We start from the raw sequence: 24,434 nt of genomic DNA on the forward strand, positions 1-24,434 counted from the left end.
AATCGAAAAGGATACTAGTCACTATTGAACTGTTTACATAGTACTTATTTGTAATTGCTAGTAAAGATACTTTATAATGCCAGTGTGCATATATAACATACACTAGTATTAAGATTAAAATAAATACAAATACATTAAAATAAATGAATGTGATAAAAAATATTAGTTATTAATCAATTAAATGAATTTAGATTAAAGATAGATAAAGATTGATAATTATAAATACATAAAAAGTGTTTAAATTGGGTGTTTATAAAATAACATGCATTTTAAAATTTTTAGTATGGTGGTCCCTCACACGACGATGTTCAGATTTGGTGATGATGATGATGATAGCAGGTGCGTCACATGACAGATTCAGGCACGCGATCAGTTCAAATGAGCTTGTAACGTTACTAGGGACAGGATTGCGTCACAGTTACTGTAAAAGCTTCATGGATTGAATGTAAAAGCACTGGACAGCGTCTGCACCCTGACAAACCTCTCTCTGGAGAGCTCGGCTGGAGCAGGACATTTTTGACGACAATCTGCACAAAACATTCGACTTTAAAGTTATTCACCATCCCAGCCATAAGATAAGGACAAACCTTCTTCCTGTAACGCTAACAGTACATTCGTTCAAAGTGACTGTGTTCTCAGAACGTTCATTAATCATTCGAAAGCGTTTTAGAACGTTCAAAAGTAACATTCGTCTGAAGAATGATTGAATGGATGTTTCAATAGAACGTTCAGAAATGACGTTAATGGAACGTTAGCAGAGCATTCTCAGAAGATCCATTCAGCAGAACATCAGGTCAAAGATCTCAAAACACACTCACCCCATTAACCACTCCATGATGACTGAAAGGGATAAATCCAGCGAGAGCTGCCGTCCCCCTCTTTCCTCCGGGTAGCCCGAGCGAACAGCGATCTGCTCTCGTCTCGGCGGGTTTAATCTCCGGCGCTGCTGTTTTCCGACCGAAAGTGCGTTAATGACACGCGCATGAGAGGTGGACGAGCTCCAGCGCTCTGATCAAGGACCGCATTGACTTTGACGTTTGGCGAAGGGTGGCAGAAGGATACTTTCTGCCTTGAATGCTCGTGTAAAGCTGCGCTAATCTCTCTGCTGCTGTGCCGGTGTAGGGCGGCTCTCCGCTCACCAAAGCATCGTGCTTCACCGGAGACGGTCTCGGATCGGGGCACGGGGCTCGCGCTGAGCTTGTAGGGCAACTGGAGTGGCTGTTTTCAAGCTCTGCCATATACAGGAAATCCGGAAGTAAACACAGGTTCGATTGCCGACCCCCTCTATCCCGGGATGTGGTCGGGTCACCGAGGCATGCTGGGATATGTAGTTTTTCCCTGAGAGCTGAGGACTACACGCAGACGTGACGTAATGCGTTCCGCGCAAGACGCACTGACTGATCTTAGTGTTTGTGTCATCTTTTATTTATTGTATTATTTTGGAAATAATTAACTGTAAAGTGTTCTGGATAATACCAAACAAACACTATTCTTTAGGCCTGCTCTGTAAATTCAGAAATATCACATATCATTTATCTGGTTAAACAATTATTTGTTTCAATTATTAGTCGAAGGAAAGCTGAACTGTCTATCAATCAGATTATAAACAGAATTAAACTATATGGATCTGCTTTAAATTGCATCACAAAAATGGCCCTTTTTATTTCATTTAACTGTATATATATATATATATATATATATATATATATATATATATATATATATATATATATATATATATATATATATATATATATATATATATATATATATATATATATATATATATATATATATATGTGTGTGTGTGTGTGTGTTGGGTAAAAAAGTAATATTCTAAAACCAAAAAAAAAAAGTGAAATCTCTAAAAAAAAAAAAAAGTTATACAATTTATAGTGTATTTAGTTTATTTATAAAATTGCTTATTACTAATTACTTTCTAAATCCCATTTCAACCTTGGCCAGTTGAACAATACAAAGATAGACATGAAACTGCTCTTTTAATTCTTTCAAATAAACAATATAAAACTGCATCAATTATTCTTGCACTGACCAAAGTGTGTAAAGGGAGAAAGTTCATTAAAAAACATAGACTTTAAAATTTTTGATGTTAAATCCACTATTGTTTTGTATAGAACTGCTCTCTAGTCTATACAGTATTTAATGCAATTACATCAGAAGTAACTAATTAATTACAGAAAAATTAAGAGTAATCCCTCAGTTTACTTAGTAAATATACTAAATATTTAAAGTAATTAAATTACAGTAATCAATTACACCCAAGGGTGTGTGTGTGTGTGTGTGTGTGTGTGTGTGTGTGTGTGTGTGTGTGTGTGTGTGTGTGTGTGTGTGTGTGTGTGTGTGTGTGTGTGTGTGTGTGTGTGTGTGTGTGTGTTTTATAGAGATTTAAACTGTAAAAAATCAAAAGTTGAAAACACTTAAAACTTTAAGGCAACAAACTTTAGCAGATTTTTGAGTTTTCTCAACTTTTTGTTGTATAAACTGAAGTTTGTTGTCTTAAACTTTTGAGTTTTCTCAAATTTGGACTTTTTAGTGTATGTATTCATTTTGTATTTTTTATTTATTTATTTTTTTTTTATTTATGGTTTAAAGTCAGAGTGATATGTACATTTGTAAATTGTACATGCCTTAATATATTGCAAAAATATCACAATTTCAATGAAGAAACGTATTCAAGTTCAATTTCTTTATCACAATATGACACTTTAGTGAATATATGAGGGATTTTATATATAATTTCATTACTTTGGTTGAGTTTGGTCCTCGGATAGGCTACATTATGCTATTTTCTTATATTTTTTTTGATTTCGAAGATAAATATATTACAATTGTTATACTTCCTTTCTGACCAAAGCTTGACTTTAGCTCTGTTAAAGCCTTCATCCTGTTCATTTCTCACCATAAACATTTAAGTGATTGAGATTGACAAGAGCATTTTTTTTAAATGTGAGATTGCCTTTTATAGAAATAATTCATTTTAAAAGTTACAGAATTCATAGCCTTTTTCTGTGCTTTCCTGAGTATTCTTTAACTAAGGCTATTTTACAATGTATAACAATTTGTAATATATATATATATATTACAAATTGTTATACATTGTAAAATAGCCTTAGTTAAAGAAGTTAATGGTAATGCTGTTTCTTGTTCAACATTTGATCAGAGCCACCAGAGGGCGTCGTTTATCATCAAAAGAAACTTGTGTTCTGCTTTTCCAGTCTTCTTTCTTGCTCTTTCTCAGTACAGGTTTGTTCCATTCCTCTCCCTGTTGGTTATGAAAGCACTCCAACATAATAGACTACAGAACACGGGAGAAAAAAAAAAAAAAAAACTAAACTAAAATGTGTGTTTTAGCTTTTGGCGACACTCTTAAAAGCTTGATTCAGTAATATTTTTGTTTTTTTGGTCAACATTGAGCATATATATCACCTCAGACATGGACTAAAAGCTACAAAATGCCCATTTTGATGTCAGTCTTAACAGAACTGAGGCATTAAATCTCTCGGTTACACACCTCAGTTTGACCTCTCTCGTTCTTTCGGGTTTCATAACACTGAGTGGAGACTGTGAAGATTTCCTCCTGAGGTATGATGACACCGCGCTCCTGGTGCCAGATCGGTGCACACAGGCCGTGTTTGGAGCTGCAGGGCTGAATATAACACCTACAGGGCAGACAAGGTCGTTCCAGGGAGCCATCTCAGTTCAGATCGATAGAAAAACATCTGAGCCAGCAGAGGATGAGAGTTCAGCAGAGCTCATTCAGATGATGACCTCACCTCAGCTCTGCATCCGATCTGTCCCTTTCTGCCATTCACAAACACACACACACACACACACACACACATTCCTTCAACTGTGGGAGTTTTGTGCCAAAAGCTATTCTTTTTGTTAAATGAAGGTCACATTACAGTTTTTTCTTTCAGATTGCTGACACACACAAGGTGGTAATTGAAGCTCAATCAGAGAAATCATTCACTCATGTACCAAATCTTCAAGACCAATGAGAGGACATGCCAGGGATGGATATGCAACTCTAGGCGTTACTTCCCTCGCTGTTTAGCCAGAGAGAACAATGCTTGTGATGTTGATGAGGTTTTGTGGCCAGACAGGAGACAGGATGCAAACTATTTTTTTTCTTTACATTACAGTAACAGGCCTATTTACAGCATCTTCAAATGTGTTTGTTTTGTCTGTTAAAATACATGTTTTGAGAATAAAATATTTACCCCTCTTGCATTTCAGTTTATAGTGAACATATGTACTGAATACACATACATACTGTATATACAGTGTATTTGTACATAACTGTATGTGCGAATGCTCTGACAATCTTCTGTACACTCCACTCAACTTCATAGTTTATTGTTATTTTTTAATGCATTACAGATACATATTCACTATAAAAAATGCTGGGTTAAATATGGACAAACCCAGGGATTGGGTTGTTTTCACCCTGCCATTTTTTTCAACCAATTTTGGATTTATTTTTTAGCCAGCAATATAGTAATATAGTAAAAGGCATGTTTTTTCTCACCCCCAAATAGGGGCAAATTTGTGGGGTATTTTAAGCTGAAACCAGACCAGAGACTTATATTACATCATGTGAAAGAGGGCATGATAGGTGCCCTTTAACCCAACTTGGGTTGTTTTTAACCCAGCATTTTTTAGAGTGTTGATTTTACTCTTTTACCATTGTCACAGATGCAATCTTAAAACATGAAAATCCATGATAAAATGTAAATTATATACTGCATATATATATATATATATATATATATATATATATATATCCTAACCCTAACCCTATAATATATATATATATATATATATATATATATATATATATATATATAACCCTAACCCTATATATATATATATATATATATATATATATATATATATATATATATATATTAGTATTTGCAACATAAAAATATTTTACTGTCACTTCCGAGCTGTAATATTCTCTAAATAAGCAAAGACAATGTAAAAATAATATGTTTATAGTTCTTTATATTTATGTATTATATGTATAAAATTCTAACTTAAATTATCCAAGCAAGACAAAATAGTCTGCCAAAAAATATCATTTCCACCACCATCATCTCCACTACAGAATGATATTAAACACAATACATAATCTGTGCTGGAAATGAAATTGTTGGATCAAAAAGACATAACAACAAAAATGATTAAATTCCACTGATGCAGGATTGTTTAGATGCTATTATAATTTGTATTAATATTTTGAATTAGTTTTTGTTTTTAGTTCAAGTTATTTATTTATTTATTTTTTGTCAGTTAAATATATATATAAAATTATATTATAAATTATATTTATAATTTTTAAATAAAAAAATTATGAAACTATATAGACATATTTAAAAATTATAAATAAATACAAATGAATAAATAAATAAATATATATATATATATATATATATATATATATATATATATATATATATATATATATATATATATATATATATATATATATATATATATATATATATATATATATATATATATATATATATATATGTGTGTGTGTGTGTGTGTTGGGTAAAAAAGTAATATTCTAAAACTAAAAAAAAGTGAAATCTCTAAAAAAAAAAAAAAGTTATACAATTTATAGTGTATTTAGTTTATTTATAAAATTGCTTATTACTAATTACTTTCTAAATCCCATTTCAACCTTGGCCAGTTGAACAATACAAAGATAGACATGAAACTGCTCTTTTAATTCTTTCAAATAAACAATATAAAACTGCATCAATTATTCTTGCACTGACCAAAGTGTGTAAAGGGAGAAAGTTCATTAAAAAACATAGACTTTAAAATTGTTGATGTTAAATCCACTATTGTTTTGTATAGAACTGCTCTCTAGTCTATACAGTATTTAATGCAATTACATCAGAAGTAACTAATTAATTACAGAAAAATTAAGAGTAATCCCTCAGTTTACTTAGTAAATATACTAAATATTTAAAGTAATTAAATTACAGTAATCAATTACACCCAAGGATTTATTCATTTATTCATTTATTTATTCATTTGTATTTATTTATAATTTTTAAATATGTCGATATAGTTTCATAATTTTTTTATTTCAGTACATCAAATTAAACTAAATGAAAATGATACACATTTCCTTGGCAACTAGTTTTTCATATTTTATTTTATTTAAGTTAATGTTTGTTTTATTTCAAGCAACAAAAAAAAAATATTATTTTTATGGTTTTATTTTTAGTTAATTACAATAAACCTGGATGCATGTATACAGTGTTGGACACTATTAAATAAAAAGTCCCCAGTGATTAAATTCATAACAATACATATATGTATACTGGTGCTTGCTTGAATGAAAAGCCAAATACATATTCTCACAATTCAGTATGCGCTCACTGTCAATATAAGCAAAATAAGCGAAACAAGATCCCATCTGACATTTCAAAACTGCTTAGATCAGTTAATAATTTTCCATTTATCAAAACTTCATGCGGTGGTGTTTTCAGTTAACTGGGTTCAGTCCAGTTAAAGAGGACTCTGTTATCTCAGTGACCTGCGCTGATATCTGTCCACTGGGCTCCACTGGAAGCTGTGCGTCGTCCAGCTGAAGCTTCAACACTATCACTTATTCATGAGCAGTGGTTGTTGTGCAGGGGGCCATTAAAGGACACGAGACTTGAGATAGCATTGCATTACCTGCTCATATATTATGAATGGAACAAAGGACGATCACTCTCTGCTGGAACTGCAAAAATAGATGCACTTTAGAAGCGTTAAAGTGCTGCGGTGAGCGATTCGGGACGCAGTCAGCATCTGAAAGTGATTGACAGGCTATCCTAAGATCTTATTTACTTTCCTAATGCATGTTTCTGGTGTTATTTTGTGCAGTTTGTTGCTGTTCATTATTCTAAAAACAAAGGAAAAAAGATTTAGATTATATTTAGAAAATGAGCCAGTGTTCTTTTAGTATCGTTGAAATGCTATTCTAGTTTTGTATTAGATTTTACTTTTGCATTTTCTGTTTTAGTTAAGGCTTAACATATCCTGCAGATCATCATGAGCCAATGCAATAGTAAACCTCTCCTAAACCACTGTATTCTGACATTTAAAATGATTTTATTGATTTGCAATAATCATCTTGGCCTCTGTTCATTGAAACAAAAGTAGTTCAGTGCATGATGCTTATGTAAGTCTAGAGGAGGGGCAGTGGAGAGAAGCGGGATGGGAAGTGTTGTGTATTTTTAAAGCAGCATTAGTCACTTGCTCTAGATCATGGAAAGGGAAAAATGTCCTGATGACATAATCATCCTTTAACAGTTTCCATATAGAGGGTCTGGATCTGGGCGCCAGCGCTCCACATCACAGTGTCACGTCTGGATATAATCAAACATGCTCTTTATCGGTTCTTCACACGCTATCTCACGCCCAGGCCTCCAAACACACGTCATCTTATGCTCTTTTTTCTCAGATTAACGGTGAAAAACTTTTATACATACAAAAAAGTTTTTTTTTTTTATTATTGCCTAATGGAGGACACCATGTTGAGTTCACATGGGACATGCTTTTCCTCATGGAATAAATGAATCATGGCTTATAGAGTGTGTCTACATCAATTGCAGTGGTAATCCACACTGAATCCACACCACTAGGTGTCAGTATTAAAGTGCAAGTTGACAGCAAACTCCTTCCTTGGTTTGCTGTAATTCTGTGCAGCCAGACTGGTGTTGAGGAGAAGTGACGCTACCAAAATAAAGTTCACCCAAAAATGAAAATTCTGTCATCGACTCACCCTCGTGTGGTTCCAAACACATCTTAGAAACACAAATGAAGATATTTATGTCCCTTCCATAAAAGTCTAATGCTTTAACTGTGTTTTTCAGTAGTGTGATGGGTGTGACATTGAGTTTTTTTTCACTGTTTTTTTTGTGATGATCATATGAAGTCTCCTACAGATCACTTTATTTGGTTCAAAAACATTTCAAAGCACCTGAAAGACTGATTCAGCTTTGTAAAAAATGTTCAAAAAACAATTCACAGATTCCCATGCTGGATGTTCATAATTAGCCAAAGTTCTGAGAACGTTCCCTGTGTTACTCAATATATCTTTGCCAGCCCTTACAGAAAAGATGTTTATTCAAGTGTTGTAATACTTCTTTTAAACCAAAAATAAGAAAGTATACATTTAGTTAACTTTTTATGTAGCTACTTCTCAGAAATATACTTAAAGGTACAATTTGTGATATTTTTTTCCGCTAGAGGTCGCTAGAAGCCTATTCAAAACAAAGGCGTAGTTTGATGACGCCAAGTTTTAGAGCGGAATCTTGGGACATGTGGTCTCCATCTCAATGGACGGTGCAAAAGAATAGGGATTGGAGTCTGGAAGAACTCATGTTCGTGGATGCGATTATTAACGTTACTGTAGTGTGAAGCAGAGCAGGAGCGAGTGTTGTGGAGCTGAACGAGGAGCTGGAGCGATTGATCAACACACGCCTCACGAGCAGCGGGACTTTTATTATGACACAGTCGCCGGCGCCGCTTCCGCTTTTCCGGTCATGAGTTTATGGGAGCTGTCCTTGTCGACAGAACCAGCGGCAGATGGTAAACAGTAATTATTAGTGATGGGCAGATCGAGGCTTCATGAAACACTGAAGCAGCTGAATCAAATGTGCCTTAATGATTCGAGGCTTCGAAACAATCTGACACCCGTCTCTACGGTGACCCCTAGTGGTCAGAGCAGTGCAAATGCAACAAAACTCAGGCCAAACATGCATTAAATATACACTTTAACAAATGTATTGCAAAAGTTTTATTTAAAGTAAAATCAATTAAATGAAATTGACTTATCATCTAATAAGATTAAATATAGAGTGTCTGTATAATTTGTGTTCTTTTATCAATTTTAAAGGCTTGTTTCTCTGTTCCATGGCTCAAGCTAAACAGGCCAATAAGAGATTAATAACTACCATTATTCATTTTAATTATTCTAATGTATAATTAAAACATGTACAACTGTATAAAACTGATCGGAGATCAGGTAAAACCATAGGGTAAAGCCCTAGACACTTGTTCAACGGTTCTCAGTGAATCTGCATGATTCATGGGCTCACTTTATCATCGCCCTCTGTAGGTGAACCATTGAAATTTCGAACTGTTTCGAAACAGTGATGACATGATGAAGCCTCGTTTACTAAAATCACGTGACTTTGGAAGTTTGATACACGCTCCGAATCACTGATTCGAAACAAAACGATTCATGAAGCTTCGGTCAGTAAAGGCGGTAACAAAGGTAACTGATGTCACTGACAGGCGACTGCACTGCCCCGTGTCACTGTTTAGAATGGGAATTTTCTCATGATTTACAAGTAGTTGAAAACATTAGAGATATTGTTAGTAATCAGCTGGACAAAATATATAACACTAGCCTAGTGGTTTTTGGATATTTTACTGCAAAAATTTTACATATTGTACCTTTAAAGGGTTAGTTCACCCAAAAATGAAAATAATGTCATGTATTACTCACCCTCATGCCGTTCCACACCCGTAAGACCTTCGTTCATCTTCAGAACACAAATTAAGATATTTTTGTTGAAATCCGATGGCTCTGTGAGGCCTCCATAGCCAGCAATGACATTTCCTCTCTCAAGATCCATTAATGTACTAAAAACATATTTAAATCAATTCATGTGAGTACAGTGGTTCGATATTAATACAGGAAGCTTCGGAGCGTTATGAATCAGTGTGTCGAATCAGCGGTTCAGAGCGCTAAAGTCACGTGATTTCAGCAGTTTGGCGGTTTGATCCATAACGCTCCGAAGCTTCCTGAAGCAGTGTTTTGAAATCGGCCATCACTATATAAGTCGTTATTTTGTTTTTTGGCGCACCAAAAATAAGCTTGTGGCTTTATAATATTAATATTGAACCACTGTACTCACATGAACTGATTTAAATATGTTTTTAGTACATTAATGGATCTTGAGAGAGGAAATGTCATTGCTGGCTATGGAGGCCTCACGGAGCCATCGGATTTCAACAAAAATATCTTAATTTGTTTTCCAAAGGTCTTCCGGGTGTGGAACGACATGAGTAATAAATGACATTATTTTAATTTTTAGGTGAACTAAACCTTTAAAATTGCACTTGAAGCTGCAGTTCATAACTTACTCTGGTTAAAAATTATCCAAAATCAATTTTGGAGCAAGTACATAACCAGCCAGTGTTCAAAACTCTCTCCTCACCTTAGCCCGCTTCACAATGGTAAGTTTGTAATAGTGTTTTATAATTTGAGTGGTACTGGTGGGTTTCCATGGGAAATTTGAGCATTATGTCACGTCTGTAAACATATAAAAGGAGTTCCAGCTAGTAGCTACATCATGTGAGGATCATTTATAGTCTTTTCTCACAGCAGCTGCAATAACTAAACTTATCATTTTGATGGCGGATTGTAATCCAGAAAGGTCCAAATGATCATCAGTGACAACTGGAGATTCAGCTGTGGTCAAAAGCAAAAGACTTCAGACTGCGGAGTGGCTACAGAAATTGAAATCTAGAGGTAACGCTAACACACACTGACATACACAGTCATGCAATGCTGATGTTGTTAACATTAACAATTTGAGAACAAAGTGAAACAATAATGATAATTTGCACAGCTTAGTTTTAATCACCATTGGCAGCGTGATTTATTGTAATGCTTTTTTTCTCAGTTGTTCAGAACAAAAGTCGCAGAAATGTTACTTATTCAGATGATATTTTCTGGTGAAAATTCTTATTTTGGTCATACTTCCAAGATGTAGAATCTGGGATTCTGAAGTTCAGAATCCACACCGGTGTGATGACTGACAGCAAACAGATTCATCCGCGCTGACGAGCCGTACAGATGCACAACACACGTAAAGATGATAATTCCGCAAATAACTGCAATTGCAGGTTTCAAACAGAGATGGCGACAAAGAGGCAAAACTAAGTATATTTAAGTAAAGTATATTCTAAGTATGTAGTTGTGTTTAGTTCTATTTTTTGATTGAGTAGCCTATTCATTTTTTTTTTTTTTTCATATAGTTTTACATACTGTCTTATAAACTTACATTGTTTGAAAATATTGAGTTATAAGAAAGTTTTCAATGTTTTCACTGTTATACGGTAGGAGGTGCTGTAAGAGTACAGAATCTCCGATCAAAACACAGGAGAAGAAGAATCTGAAACAAGTGATAGATGATTGCTCACGCAAATGTAAAATAATGCGATCATCAACTTTAAAATGCATATAAATCAAAACGCATTACTAAATGAAATGTCGACCCAGGACGAGCTATAGGACTGTGAATCTTTGACGGTGTTGATGGATTCGATCGGCTCCATCTGTGTTTTTATCCTCGTTCTGAATCTGATTCAGACCTGGTCTTTGTCAAAAATGATGTTGCTTTTTATATATAAAACTTACCCACATTCAAGTGTTTATAAAAAAAAAAAAAGATACATGAAGCTAGAATAAAATGGAAAGAGTTGGGTATATTTCAAGTATAAAAAATTAATACCTAAATAGGAGTATAGTAGTATACTTCAAGGGCAAATATATATATATATATATATATATATATATATATATATATATATATATATATATATATATATATATAGTAAACTATAAGTATGGCATTATGTTAATTTAAAGAAAAAATACAAGTATACTTGCTGTATAAAACTACTAAACTAGTAGGCTTGTTCAAAGTGTACTTTCATAAACTAAAAAATGTACTACAAGTATTAAAATTGTAAACTACTAGTATACATATAAGTTCACTTGTAGTACAGATGCAGTATAAGTGAGAAACATAGTTGTGAAGAAGTTGTGCACTTAAAGTTTACACTTATAGTACACTTAAACTTTTATATACTAAAAAGTGGGCCAATTTATTGAAATAGTACACTTACAAGTTTACTTTTAGTACATTGATATTAGTATACTTACTACATAGATTATACTTAAAAAAAAATTATACTTGAACATTAAGTATACTTCATAAAATGAAGTTGAAGTATATTTTTTTTTTCATAAGGGAGCCAGAGGAAGATGCTGTACTCGGGTGAGTTATATTTCTCATACACTCATCATTATGTCCTTCTCCTAATTACACTTGAACAAGGAATCTGGCATGCAAAAGACAATTAGGGCTCATAGATTTTAAACCACTCAGTCAGTCAAGTCTACAGTTGTAAATTTAAGCGCCTTTGGTGTATGTGTGTGTGTGTGTGTGTGTGTGTGTGTGTGTGTGTGTGTGTGGCTTCAGTAAGGTGCAGATCATTATCAAGTGAATGGTTACCTTCATTAGTGCTGAGTTGTCTGAAATGCATTTGCTGTAACTGATGTGAAAGTCTTTTTCATCGATTGCACATTCACACACACACACACACTTACATGGTTTCCTACAGAAACACGGCCAAAAATAGATCCTGACCATATAGAAAACAGACCACAAATCTTACAGTGTCAAGCGCCTTAATGGAAAGTCTATAACAAAGCATCACAAATCTGTCTCCTCCAAACAACACCTTCCACAACAGACTCTAACACTTAGTAATGAACGTCACTTACACACAATTAGATTTAGATGTTGATTGCAACTTTAATATTTGGAAATTAACCTCAGCGCTGTAATCCGTTGTAGGTTATTGTTGTTTCAGTCTGCAAAGAGGCTCTTCTCAGCCTTTTGTCAGTCATATTCAGCATTAGTGTAATGAAGTGGTAATGAGTCATTGCAAATAATTTGTATGCATCATATTTACATTTGGCAAGAGTCAATTGTGTTATGCTTTTTTGGCCTTAAATGCTTTTAAATCAATCAATCAATCAATCAATCAATCAATCAATCAATCAATCTATCTATCTATCTATCTATCTATCTATCTATCTATCTATCTATCTATCTATCTATCTATCTATCTATCTATCTATCTATCTATCTATCTATCTATCTATCTATCTATCTATCTATCTATCTATCTATCTATCTATCTATCTATCTATCTATCTATCTATCTATCATGTGTGTGTGTGTTCTTTAAAATGCTAATTTTAAAGAAAACCCTCAAATGGACTTAGAGGCTTTTTGCATCTGAAGTCTTAATATAAATATATATATATATATATATATATATATATATATATATATTTTACACACACACACACACACACACACACACACACACACACACACACACACACACACACACACACACACACACACACACACACACACACACACACACACACACACACACACTGCCCTCCAAAAGTTTGGAAACGCCCTAGAAAAGTGAGTTTTTGGACAATATTGGCATGAATCCTTTTTAATTTGTGATAATATTGCTCTGATAAGGGACAACACAAACTACTAAAACATATTTTATTACATTAACAGTTTATACATAGAAAAAACTTATTTTTGATTCATCAAAATATCCAGCATTAGCAGCTATCTGACCTAAACTGGGTTCTGATTGGTTCATTGTATTCTAAACTGGATTGGCAATCAATTGTTGAAGCTATTAAGGTGTGCTGACCCAAAAATCTTTTATAAACCTGAGCCAATTTTAATCCAGTAACCAGCATCACAGCTGGCAAAGGGGCATTTCTGACTTTGACATGTTTATATTGCCATTATTATGTAATCAAAATGAAAATTATTATTGCTGTCTTCAATGATAATGTCAAGTTACGTTAATGTATTTGCACCAAAAAATGATAAGGATTTATGCTGATATCGTCCAAAACCACACTTTGCCAGGGGTACTTCCAAACTTTTGGATGGCAGTGTATATAAATATATATTATATATATATATATATATATATATATATATATATATATATATATATATATATATATATATATATATATATATATATATATATATATATATATATATTATATTAGGTGTACATGTGAGCAAACTTGCTTACTTTTGGGACAAATTTAAATCAGAGAAAAATATATTATAATATAATATGTATATTGTAGTTCTTCAAATTAAGGCCATTATAAATGTTTGTGTTTGTGATGTATTTGCATCAGAGACTCAGACAAAGAAAGAAAAGCTTTCAAATAATATATTATTGCTCATTGCCAGAATGAAACCAATACAATAAATTAAAGCAACAAATGCATGAAACTTTAAATAGACCATTAAAATCGAAATAATCCTTTACACATATATGCAAATTGTCTAGATTTACAGCTTAGTACATAGTGCTGCCGGAAGCAGCTTGTCTGTTTGTAGGTAGCCAGCCATTCTGAGCATGCTCAGTGCACAGTAGTAGGTCTGAGAGTATCTCAGTTTAAACATACACTTCATATTTTCACTCTTTTATTACATTGTGGATAAAATGTATAATACTGAATAGTGACATTATTGAATGCATCTGCCCTTCTTTACTCAATTTATAGCTAAATAGAAAATTGGGCAATGACAAAAAATAAATGTCGCACAGCATCTTCTCAAAGTTGGGCATACATTCAGTTCCCACAGTCACCGTTAAGTGCGGCTGCCCTAATTTGCATCAAAACCAGCATAAACACACACACACACACACACTCTTTTCATTCTTTCATGTTTAGTATCTTTGTATGGTCATGCTAGAAGGATATCCTCCATCCGTTCTCCTTCATTTTGAGTGTACCTTAGGGTGACATGCCAGAAAAGGGTCACTCCGTGAGTTCTTTGGTGTGAGTGCATATAATGCAGTCTATAAGCTCCTCTAAAAACACTGGTATCATACCAGAAACTTGGCTTGTTGCAAAACCAATGCGTATCCTTTCATACCCAATACATTTCCTCAACTCCCCCCTTCCAATCTTAGCTTGAAAAAGGGGGCAGATATGAGTCCCTCTTATATGCAAAGCTCTTTAACAACAGAGTTATCGCCTTCGTGTTAGATTGTCATCTTTGTCATGATACCTCGATGACCTCCATGCTACCAGAGAAACTGGATTGCTTGCCCAGCTTCCCAAATTCCTCGCTGCTTTGTGTTGTGTTAATACCCTCTTCAAACTCCATCTGGCAGCTGCGGCGCTTGTACTTAGTGTCCACTTGTGATACGCTGCAAACTACCGTTTTCCCCTCCTCGAGCCAGCTGTTCTGAAAGTCCCGCGGCTCCTGTGTCTCGTCCCTTCGGTGTACGCTGGGCTTGGAGGTGCCAGCTTGGCCACTGCAACTGTAAGCCGTGTAGGCAGGACCGCTGCCAAAGTGCACGGAGCTCCCAGTAGCAGTTCCAGATGGTGCCAAATTAGCGCCTAAGAACCAAGGGCAGTCACCCGTGGGTGTGATAGGGGTGGTGGCTTGATTCGAGCCTCTATGCGTGGTCCAAGTAGCAGATGTACCCAGCGGCAAGCTGAGGAAAGAAGGCGCCTTCAAGTTGGTCTCGCAAATGGGATCCTGGGGTCTTGGCCCGCAGTTACCCTGCTTCAGATTGAGGGAAAGAGTGGTGGCGGATAACCTCTCCAAGCCACCGTTTTCCCACCTCGTTCTGGACTTGTTAGTCACAGCAGTACACTGTGACTCCGTCGAAGGGTACTGAGTGGTTTTTAGGCTGTCAAGTCTGCAGAGTTTGGGTATGTTTTCAGAGTCTGACGTTGAGAAGTTTGGAGAAGATTGCTGGTTTTGCCTCGAGGAGTAGACAGACTTGATGTCAAGGGAGAAGGAGCACTTGAGCCGTTTGTTTTGAAGGATTCGTTCGGTGGACAGGTGAAGGGAGCTTAGGTCTTTCTGCAATGAGGTAGGCGATGGAGGCTTTACGGTGATCTCTGTAGTGTGTGGAGTCCTCTGGTCACAGTGATCGCTCTCCATCTTTCGGACCTCTGCCACCTCTTCTGTTGCTTTCCCTGCTAACCTTATGGGGTTGCAAGGTAGACTCTTCTTCGTCTGCAAGCCTCTCTCGAACTCCAGCAGCTGACCCAAGAAGTTGAAATTTGGAGATATTGATGGGCGACGGTCCTTCACAAACCTACAGGAATGTCATATATGAAAAAATTTATTTAATGCCCGAACACAACTGGTTTCCCATTCTTATAAGACTCAAGTCTGCAAACTAGGGCTGTTGATTTAATGATGTTTAATGATGTAGATGTAATATTGTCAATTTTGTCAATAAATTTGTGTTTTGAACGAATCAATGAGGTGAATCAATGATTCAATGGCCCATTCATAAAGAGAGCCATTTACTTCATTCCTGAGTAAATCAGACATTTGAACGAATCGAATAAATAAATGACTCAATGACTTACTCATTTAGACATTTACCACCACCTACTGGCAGTTTTAGTTTCTTATTTAGAGTATAATTTCATATATATATATATATATATATATATATATATATATATATATATATATATATATATATATATATAAATCATATTCCATATTAATAAAAAAAACAAACATTAAAGGTATAGTTCATCCCAAAATTTTGTCATCATTTATTTACCCTCATAGCTCATGTTGAAGCCTAATATTTCTTTCTAAATCTACTTTTTGTGACGTCTATTTGATGCTTTTCTCATTTAACACAATAATGACTTTTTCTCAGCCAAATTTGATGTGTGATTAATTTGCGATTAGATTAAGAATTTTAACAGCCCTACTAGAAACATTAATTCGATTGCTGGTCTGGTCTTGGTGTAGCTGGTGGACCAGCATGGCTGACCAATGAAGGCTTGCTGATTAAGCCAGATAAGAATTCCAGCATCTCCTAATGGGGACCATGATCCAAACACAACATGCCATATTCCAATTGAAAATCTAAGGGTTTGGATGTTGGTTCCCATCATGGGATGCTGGTGTTCTTCACAGGCTACTCAACCTGCTTTTTTGGTTAGTAAACAATACCAGTTCCACCAGCTAGACCAGGAACAACCTTGGGTCTTGAACTATGCTGGTCTTTTTGGCAGTCCATAGAGTATCTGAACATCCAAAGAGCTGCAGTTACCTGTAGGCATCATCTGAAGACAGGCCCATTGTTTTCATGATGTAGGCAATGGCAATGGTTGCAGAGCGGGATATGCCAGCCAAGCAATGGACGATGACTCTGCAGTTTGACACCTTGGCTTTGTCTGTGGATAGACAGAAACAGCAAACTGGTCAAAAGCAGTTCCACTGTTAAACTGCAAACAAAGCATGAGGTAATCTCATTCGCCCACCTCAAATGCTGACATCACTCATACCTCCCTCAAATGCTGATGCACAGATGGCTTGTGTTAACCAAACCTCAAACCTTTGAGGTGCTAACTCCTAACTTGCCTTCTAGAATACCCATTCAGCAAACCACAGAGTCTGATATTCTTACCAATGAACTCATTGGTTTTGTCCAACCAAGGAAGCAGCTTCTCACAGTAGCTGTCATTGACGGGAATGCGCATGAAGTGGTTGTCGCTGATGAAGTCAGGTTTGGGACAAGTGTTGCTGGCGTTCAAGACATATGTGATTCCATTCTGAGTCATCAGTTCCTGTTAAGAGATGGACGTTTTGCATAAATTTGTGCCGACAAACTAATTCCGAAGAATTCAGTTTCCGACATCTTCCTCGAGCAGATTCCAGCTGTATCTGAGTCTGTTTGTCATGCATGCTAAAGCTTTTGTAAATGAGAAATATGTAGAAAGATAAAATGCCAAGAGAAAATGTTTTGGTGGTGAGTTTCATTTCAACTTGACAGGGCTAACATTTAAGTCAACCCAACATCAATGAAAGTTTTTTTTCCGGAATGCATTCAGTTGCCTGTTATCTAAGTAAGTGATGAGAAACGCTACAATTCCCTCATTTCAAGGTATGTGCAAACACCCTCCAGGTAAAAGAAAACTATTCCTGGCTATCTGATGAAGCCTCATGAATTTGTTATGTCTTCACAACAGGAATTAGTTTGTGTCACACAATGAAAACATTTCCTGACTGTAAATTTTCCTCTCTTCTGATCTACTTAATCAATCTCTTGTAACTTTTCCCCCTCTTTTGTAAAGTCATAAAAACACATCATGGGTTTTCCCTTTCGCTATTGGGGCAAATGGGAAAGCAAAAATTTTATTTGTTGCTTTTTCTGTTCACCACTCTAGTAGTTTACCCAACTATGCAGACTTCCCCTTCTGAAAACCCCAGAAATAATCATTTTTTTTAGTTCTACCAACCTTATTGAGGACGTCTCTTTGAGAGCCCAAGTACAGGTGGGGCAGGATGCGGGTCGGACCGATGTTGGCCACAGGTAAGCAGGGTTGGGACAGGCTGAGTGGTAGAATAGTGGCTGGTTTACTCTCACACAGGTCAGGAAAACAGGAAGAGAAAGCTGCAAAGCCACCTGAAAGGGTACAGAGAAAAAGAGAAATATAATCGCATTTGATTCAGCACCGCATGTATGCAAACAAATTTAGGGCAAACCAACATTGCAGAAACCAAAAAAAAAAAAAAAAAAAAAGTATTATTCCCCTTGCATGTACAGTCTAAATAATACTGGGTTAAAAGCAACCCAAGTTGGGTTGAAAATGGACAAACGCAGCAAATGGGTTGTTTTAACCCAGCGGCTGGGTTAAATGTTTGGCCAATGTGCTGGGCAGTTTTATTTAACCCAACTATTGTTTAAATTGTTAATTACTATATGTCTGGCTTAAAATGAACCTAAAATAGTTTGGAAATTAAAAATCAGACACATAATTTTTTGGAGGCAACAATAATAATCAAAAGGTGAAATAACCATTTCAACCCAATTTGGGCTGTTTTAAACCCATCATTCACTAATAATTGTGTGGATTGAATGAATTTGGAGTATTCTAAATGAGCAAGGTTAGAAATTTGCAGAAAACACGCCCAAACCATGTCTATATAAGGGCTTTCCGCAAACCCTGTCCTTCCGTTGCTCTCAGCAAACGTGACGCTCTCTAGGACGCACAGCAAGATCCTTGTGCAATACCAAGTTTGCCATTCTCAAAACAAAACTCAAAACAAGTTCAAACACGATAAACAAATTTAATACAGACCTAGATTACAAACCTCTGATTAGCTTGCTGGACATATGCATCTTTATGCAGAGGCTATGCGATTTTTGTGTGCGTGTGGTTTCAGTTCTTCCTACATTTTTTCATAAATTTAGAATAAAATTTAGAACAAAAGCTATTGATGAATCATGATTTGTTTGTGAATTTGAATGGTTAGTCAATGAGACCCATTGTTCTCACACACACACACACACACACACACACACAGTTTGCAGCAAACTCAATCACTTACAGTAAGAATGGAATAATAGTACAATGAAGGGGGTTTCCAAACATCCTAACTGACCGAATTACACATGAACCCCAAACATAAACTCCACAGGGGCCAAAAAGCCTTTCCGCCAAAGCAGAAACATCCTGCCATTTAAATTCTGCTTAAGCCGCACAAGCATATCCAGCACACTCAGTGTACAGTAGATGACCCTCCACCAGGAAGAGGAATACCACGGTAGATTTTTACACTCTCTGAACCAATGTTTACTTTTTCACTTAAGCAAACCATTTTGTAACCAACAAATATCGGTCTACGCTACTGCTGGACTGCAAGAGCAGCGAACCCCCTCTTTGAAAAGGAAATGAGAAAACCAATGGAGTGGTGAAAGCCGAGCCATGCCACTTTACAAGGCAGATAGGGTGTCAGTGTCTGGTTCTCCGGTCTCCTGCTTCCTGTATGACCTCATCTCCTCTCCCAGCAGCACATAGTGGGAATGAGGCAGGCCACAGGATCACTGACACCCAACCAGTACTAAGAGGAAGCACATACACACACAAACACACACACACACACGCTTTAATTGTGAAATAATTCCAGTTTCTAAACCTTAGAGCACGCTTTAATGCCAAGGACCCCCAATATTATACACTTTCGGATGTTATATGTCATTGTGCTACAATTAATAAACAAATGTCATCTAGAAAATAATCAATTTGTATTTAGTTACCAGCAACTTTTTTTCTAACCAGTATTATAATATAGGATAAACATTTTAGTATATTCCACATAATAAATATCATTCCAAAGCAGCTTGACAAACAGGTCCACTCAATAAAAAACAGTTGCACACAACTCATATGTACATAACACACATTCACACCAATGCAATGACCTCAGTATTTATTTGGGGTTTCTAATGAAGCCTTTTTTTATTTGCTTTAGCCACCGATGACCTCAAATACACAATGTGATTGTGTAGTTATTCAAATGAACAAAGACAGAAAAAGAAACTGCAGCCTGTTTAGCTGTAAATGCCTATTCTCGTAAATACTCACTTGTCTAATCTTGGACATTTTACCCCAGGCTCTGAGAAAAGCCAGCAGACAGGGCAATGACATCACTTTGAATTAGTGTTTGAGTTTGCCTGGATCATTTGTCTGAGACATACAGGCTCATGCAAATCAAGATGGGAGAATGACTGTATTATGAAACAGGAAGAGAAAGAGAGAAAAGCAGTGACATGTTTAAATATGAAGGATAAAAAGCAGATGAGCTCATAGGCATGAAGTAAGAGTCTGGTGCATGTGAAGGTTGACACAAAGGCAAATCTCTCATTTGTTTATCCATCCATCCATCCATCCTTCCATATATCCATTCATCCATCCAACACATACATTCACTAACCCAGTTCACTCTCTCATTCACAGCAGATAAAGAGTTCTGGACTTTTCAACGTAATGTTCACATGACATCATTCAGCAAGGCCATTAGATATGCTGTGTGAGTCAAACCAAACAGACCTGTTTAAAAGACCTTTTCACATGAGTCACAAATGACATCATGACCCGCTCTTGTCACGGAAAAAAAGTGCCAGTGTTACTCATATTACACCAGTGTAAACTCAGGCCATTGACTTCATGCTAAGAGTTTAACAAGCTACCAGGAAGTTGTTTTAAAATACCCACTCAGGGCGAAAGTTACTTTTGATTACATAAAAAAGCAAGCTGAATATTCTTGAAATCAGCAAAGTAAGTGCTTTGTTTAAAAGCAGGGCGCCTGTTCCTTTAAGGCCGAGCTCAAGGCCTGCCTGTTTCCAGCTATTAAAAGCAACCGCCAAGCAGGATGACATCATTGCTCAACACGCGGGTGGCCGTCTCTTCTCGCACACACATGCACCCCAGAAGTTTTGACTAGCACCCGGTGCACCGGCACCAGACGAGGCAAACATGCTCTGACATGAGGTTTTAACATCCAAGGACTGATTGGCCTGCTTTCTGACATCACAGCCCAAAAGGAAAGCCAGTTTCCAGTCTCACAGCCCATGCAGAAAAAACCCCATGAAAAATAGACATAAATTGAATTAGTGCAGACCTGGTTGGCTGTCCTGACGGCTAACATTCCATATGCATGATGTCAGTGTGTCCTGAGGCTGTCGGACAGACGGGCGGAGCAAATCCGCTCAAGGGTTGCATGACATGCGGCTCGCTGAGATAAAAATGACTTCATTATTGATTTTAGTGTAGGATTAACAAATTATACATTTTGTTTTGCGTAAAGTGCAAAAAGTGTTTGCATAGGAAACATTTGGCTGTAATTACATTACACTGTAAAAAAAAATGTAAAAGTTGTAATTGAAGATTACTGGACTACGTGTTACATGAAAATACAATTTCAATCTTTCGGCGACATCCACAAAAACTTGTTTTGGTTTTCCTGAACATCTGGTTTGAAATAGTCAAGTCAAGTCACATTTATACACTCTAAAAAATGCTGGGTTAAAAACAACCCAAGTTGGGTTGAAAATGGACAAAACCATCGATTGGGTCATTTTAACCCAGCAGTTGGGTTAAATGTTTGACCAATGTGCTGGCCAATTTTTTTAATTCAAATATTACAATACAAATGACTATATGGCTGACTTAAAATTAACCCTAAATAGGTTGGAAATTACAAATCTGACACATAATTACTAGAGGCAACAATTATAATCAAAAAGTGAACATTTATTAATAAGCAATTCAATAAATGTTATTGCTTAATTCTTATTCATTAAACATATTAATAAATGTTAATTTCCAACATACTTTTAAACAATAGTTTGGTTAAATAAAACTACCCAGCATGTTGGGCAAACATTTAACCCAACCGCTGGGTTAAAACAACCCAATTGCTGGGTTTGTCCATTTTCAACCCTATTTGGGTTGTTTTTAGTGTATAATGCAGATTCTGTCAAAGCTGGGAAATAACAGTGTCAAGCATTGCAGAAATCATCAATTCTGAAATAAATTCAGGAGTGAAGCTGCTCTACAGGAACAATACTGTCATTATTCAGCTCAAGTCAGCTCTGTGTCCACAAATATTACAGCTTCTGAATTTGGATTTAGGAAAAAGCAGCACAGACCCCCCCCTCTGGAGATCTCAATGATATCAGCCTCCCAAAATATCCTCACATGGTAAGCAGGAGTTACACTAACAGGCTGGAAAACTCAATGGTTGAGTAAAACACGCCAGTACAAACCCTTCACTTGCAGAGTATATACTGGGATGATTGATTTCTTCCTTTTTGTGCAGATTTTATTATTTTTTTATAAAAAAACAAAACAAAAGGTATATTCAAACCAAAGCAGTTTGAAATGAAATCACACGTGCATTATCTGCCAGAATGTGTGTGAGTGTGAATGTGTGAGGGCTAAATACAGATATGTAGTATTTAGGGCCTTGCTTAGCAGGAGCTTAGAAAAAGCATGCTAAATTTGTTCAGGGGGACATGATACTCCAGCAAGTTCAGACACATTCAGATTGATGGTATGGCACAATGTCATATTTCAAATCTCACAGTCGTCAGGTTTCCATACTTCTGCTGTTGATGTCAGCGCATGATAGATTAAAGGCAATTACAATCTGCTGAAATAGTTTTGCAAATCTTCACCTGAACTTTTGTATTGGCAAACTCTAATTATGAAACATGAGAGGTGTTGCATTAAAATAGATGAGAGTTCATCAAATAACACATATGTAACACCCACAATTTTCTTTTTTTCTTTTTTTTTTTTTATTAAAAATGTTCAAATACTAGCCACCATTAAGATGCATGAAATATCAGAGGAAGAGACCTTAAAAAAGGACAAAGTTTCTGTCTCCTCTTGTATATATATATAGATATATATATATATATATATATATATATATATATATATATATATACAAACAAAATAGTTATGTAAAGTACTAAAAATACTCAAATCATGTTTTATGGTTTTCTTTATATTTAAATATTTAATTTAATATTCTAATAATTTATAGTGAATAATTATTTGATTTTAATTGTTATAATTATTACAGAATTAATAAATATGTAATAATATTTTTATTTTGCCATATATAATGTATTTATAATTAATAATGAATATCAATATAATTATGTATTAATATAATTATTGTTATTATATATATTTCAATATATATATATATATATATATATATATAGATAGATAGATAGATAGATAGATAGATAGATAGATAGATAGATAGATAGATAGATAGATAGATAGATAGATATTCTGAGGATATTAATTCCTGTTTGCATTCACTTTCGGTTTGCTCACAATGAATGGCCATTGTATTTAAATCAAGTCAAATATAGAAACTCTTGAAGGCAGGTAACTAAAAATCGACTGATCTCCCACACACCCCCTGAAGCCATTTGTCATTGATGTCCAAACATCAGAAGGAGGTCACTGAGATGCAATAACACGAAGCGACTGGGAGACACACTTGCACATACACATATGCACACTTACTAAAAACCACATGATGCACTCTCATAACTACACTAACAGAGGGGCAAAGTACAAATTAAGGGCAGGTGAATCACAAATAACCAAAAGGTGCATGCAAAAGCTTACTGTATTTAAATCCCACAAGTACACACTCTCCAAGTGACTCTCTTTCCAACTCACCTCTCAGATCTCGCCCTTCCTTGATGCGCCTGACGCGCATCTTCAGCCTCATCTCGCTCTCGTGCATGTCTGTCCACAGCGGAGGAGGGATCACCAAGTCAACGGGCATCCAGGCAAGCCTGCAGAAAATCTACACAATCCACCCGCAGCTCAGATGAGCGCTAATATCAGATGCAGAGAAGGGGATGAAAAGGCCTTTGTGTTTCAGCTGCTACCGCAGCCGCACTCTTTCCTCTCGTGCGCCTTTTCACTTCTGACTTTGGCTCCGAGCGCTCCTGCCTCTCTAATGTTGCGCCTCCTCCCTCTCTCTCTCTCGCTCCCTCCCTCCCTCCCTGTCTCTGAATGAGCGCACTGGCTGTGCTCTACTGAGGCCTGTGTTCAGTAATAGCTCATGTGTAAGGCATGCAACCACATTCCTGACTCATCAGACAACTATGCGGCCACCGATGGGGCCAGCGCCGCGCGCAGAGGGAAGAGC

General features: G+C 35.9%; 2 protein-coding genes across 3 annotated transcripts in view; both read right to left on the minus strand.

The window, feature by feature from the left end:
- Positions 1-1,683, minus strand: part of mob2b (MOB kinase activator 2b) — a 51,396-nt gene extending 49,713 nt beyond the window's left edge. The window contains exon 1 of the mRNA XM_067389574.1: positions 819-1,683. Within this exon, the coding sequence (XP_067245675.1) occupies positions 819-835 (17 nt within the window). The 5' untranslated portion in view covers positions 836-1,683. The remainder of the gene's footprint in view (positions 1-818) is intronic.
- A 12,292-nt stretch (positions 1,684-13,975) lies between these two features.
- dusp8b (dual specificity phosphatase 8b) lies at positions 13,976-24,219 on the minus strand. Of its 2 annotated transcripts, XM_067388917.1 has the most exons (6): positions 23,957-24,212; positions 21,369-21,482; positions 18,203-18,369; positions 17,371-17,530; positions 17,014-17,137; positions 13,976-16,029 (listed from the first exon to the last, which is right to left on the minus strand). In XM_067388917.1, exons 4-6 carry the CDS (start codon positions 17,522-17,524, stop codon positions 14,976-14,978), a joined length of 1,332 nt encoding a protein of 443 aa, XP_067245018.1. In that variant the 5' UTR covers positions 17,525-17,530; positions 18,203-18,369; positions 21,369-21,482; positions 23,957-24,212; the 3' UTR covers positions 13,976-14,975. The 2 variants fall into 2 exon arrangements, with proteins under 2 accessions (XP_067245018.1, XP_067245017.1); XM_067388916.1 differs by lacking the exon at positions 21,369-21,482 and having other exon boundaries at positions 13,977-16,029; positions 23,957-24,219.
- Between the last annotated feature and the right edge of the window lie 215 nt (positions 24,220-24,434).

This window comes from Chanodichthys erythropterus, chromosome 7, assembly GCF_024489055.1.
Source record: "Chanodichthys erythropterus isolate Z2021 chromosome 7, ASM2448905v1, whole genome shotgun sequence".
In the NCBI taxonomy this organism is placed as follows: domain Eukaryota; kingdom Metazoa; phylum Chordata; class Actinopteri; order Cypriniformes; family Xenocyprididae; genus Chanodichthys; species Chanodichthys erythropterus.

Bases quoted from the DNA above. Each gene is read 5' to 3' on its own strand.
- dusp8b (XM_067388916.1), bottom strand. From the start codon at position 24,065: ATGCCCGTTGACTTGGTGATCCCTCCTCCGCTGTGGACAGACATGCAC. The intron at 17,138-17,370 runs GTAAGAATATCA...GTCTATCCACAG, and splicing joins CAAAACCAATGAGTTCATTG to ACAAAGCCAAGGTGTCAAAC. The intron at 16,030-17,013 runs GTAACTGCAGCT...ACATTCCTGTAG, and splicing joins TCTTCAGATGATGCCTACAG to GTTTGTGAAGGACCGTCGCC.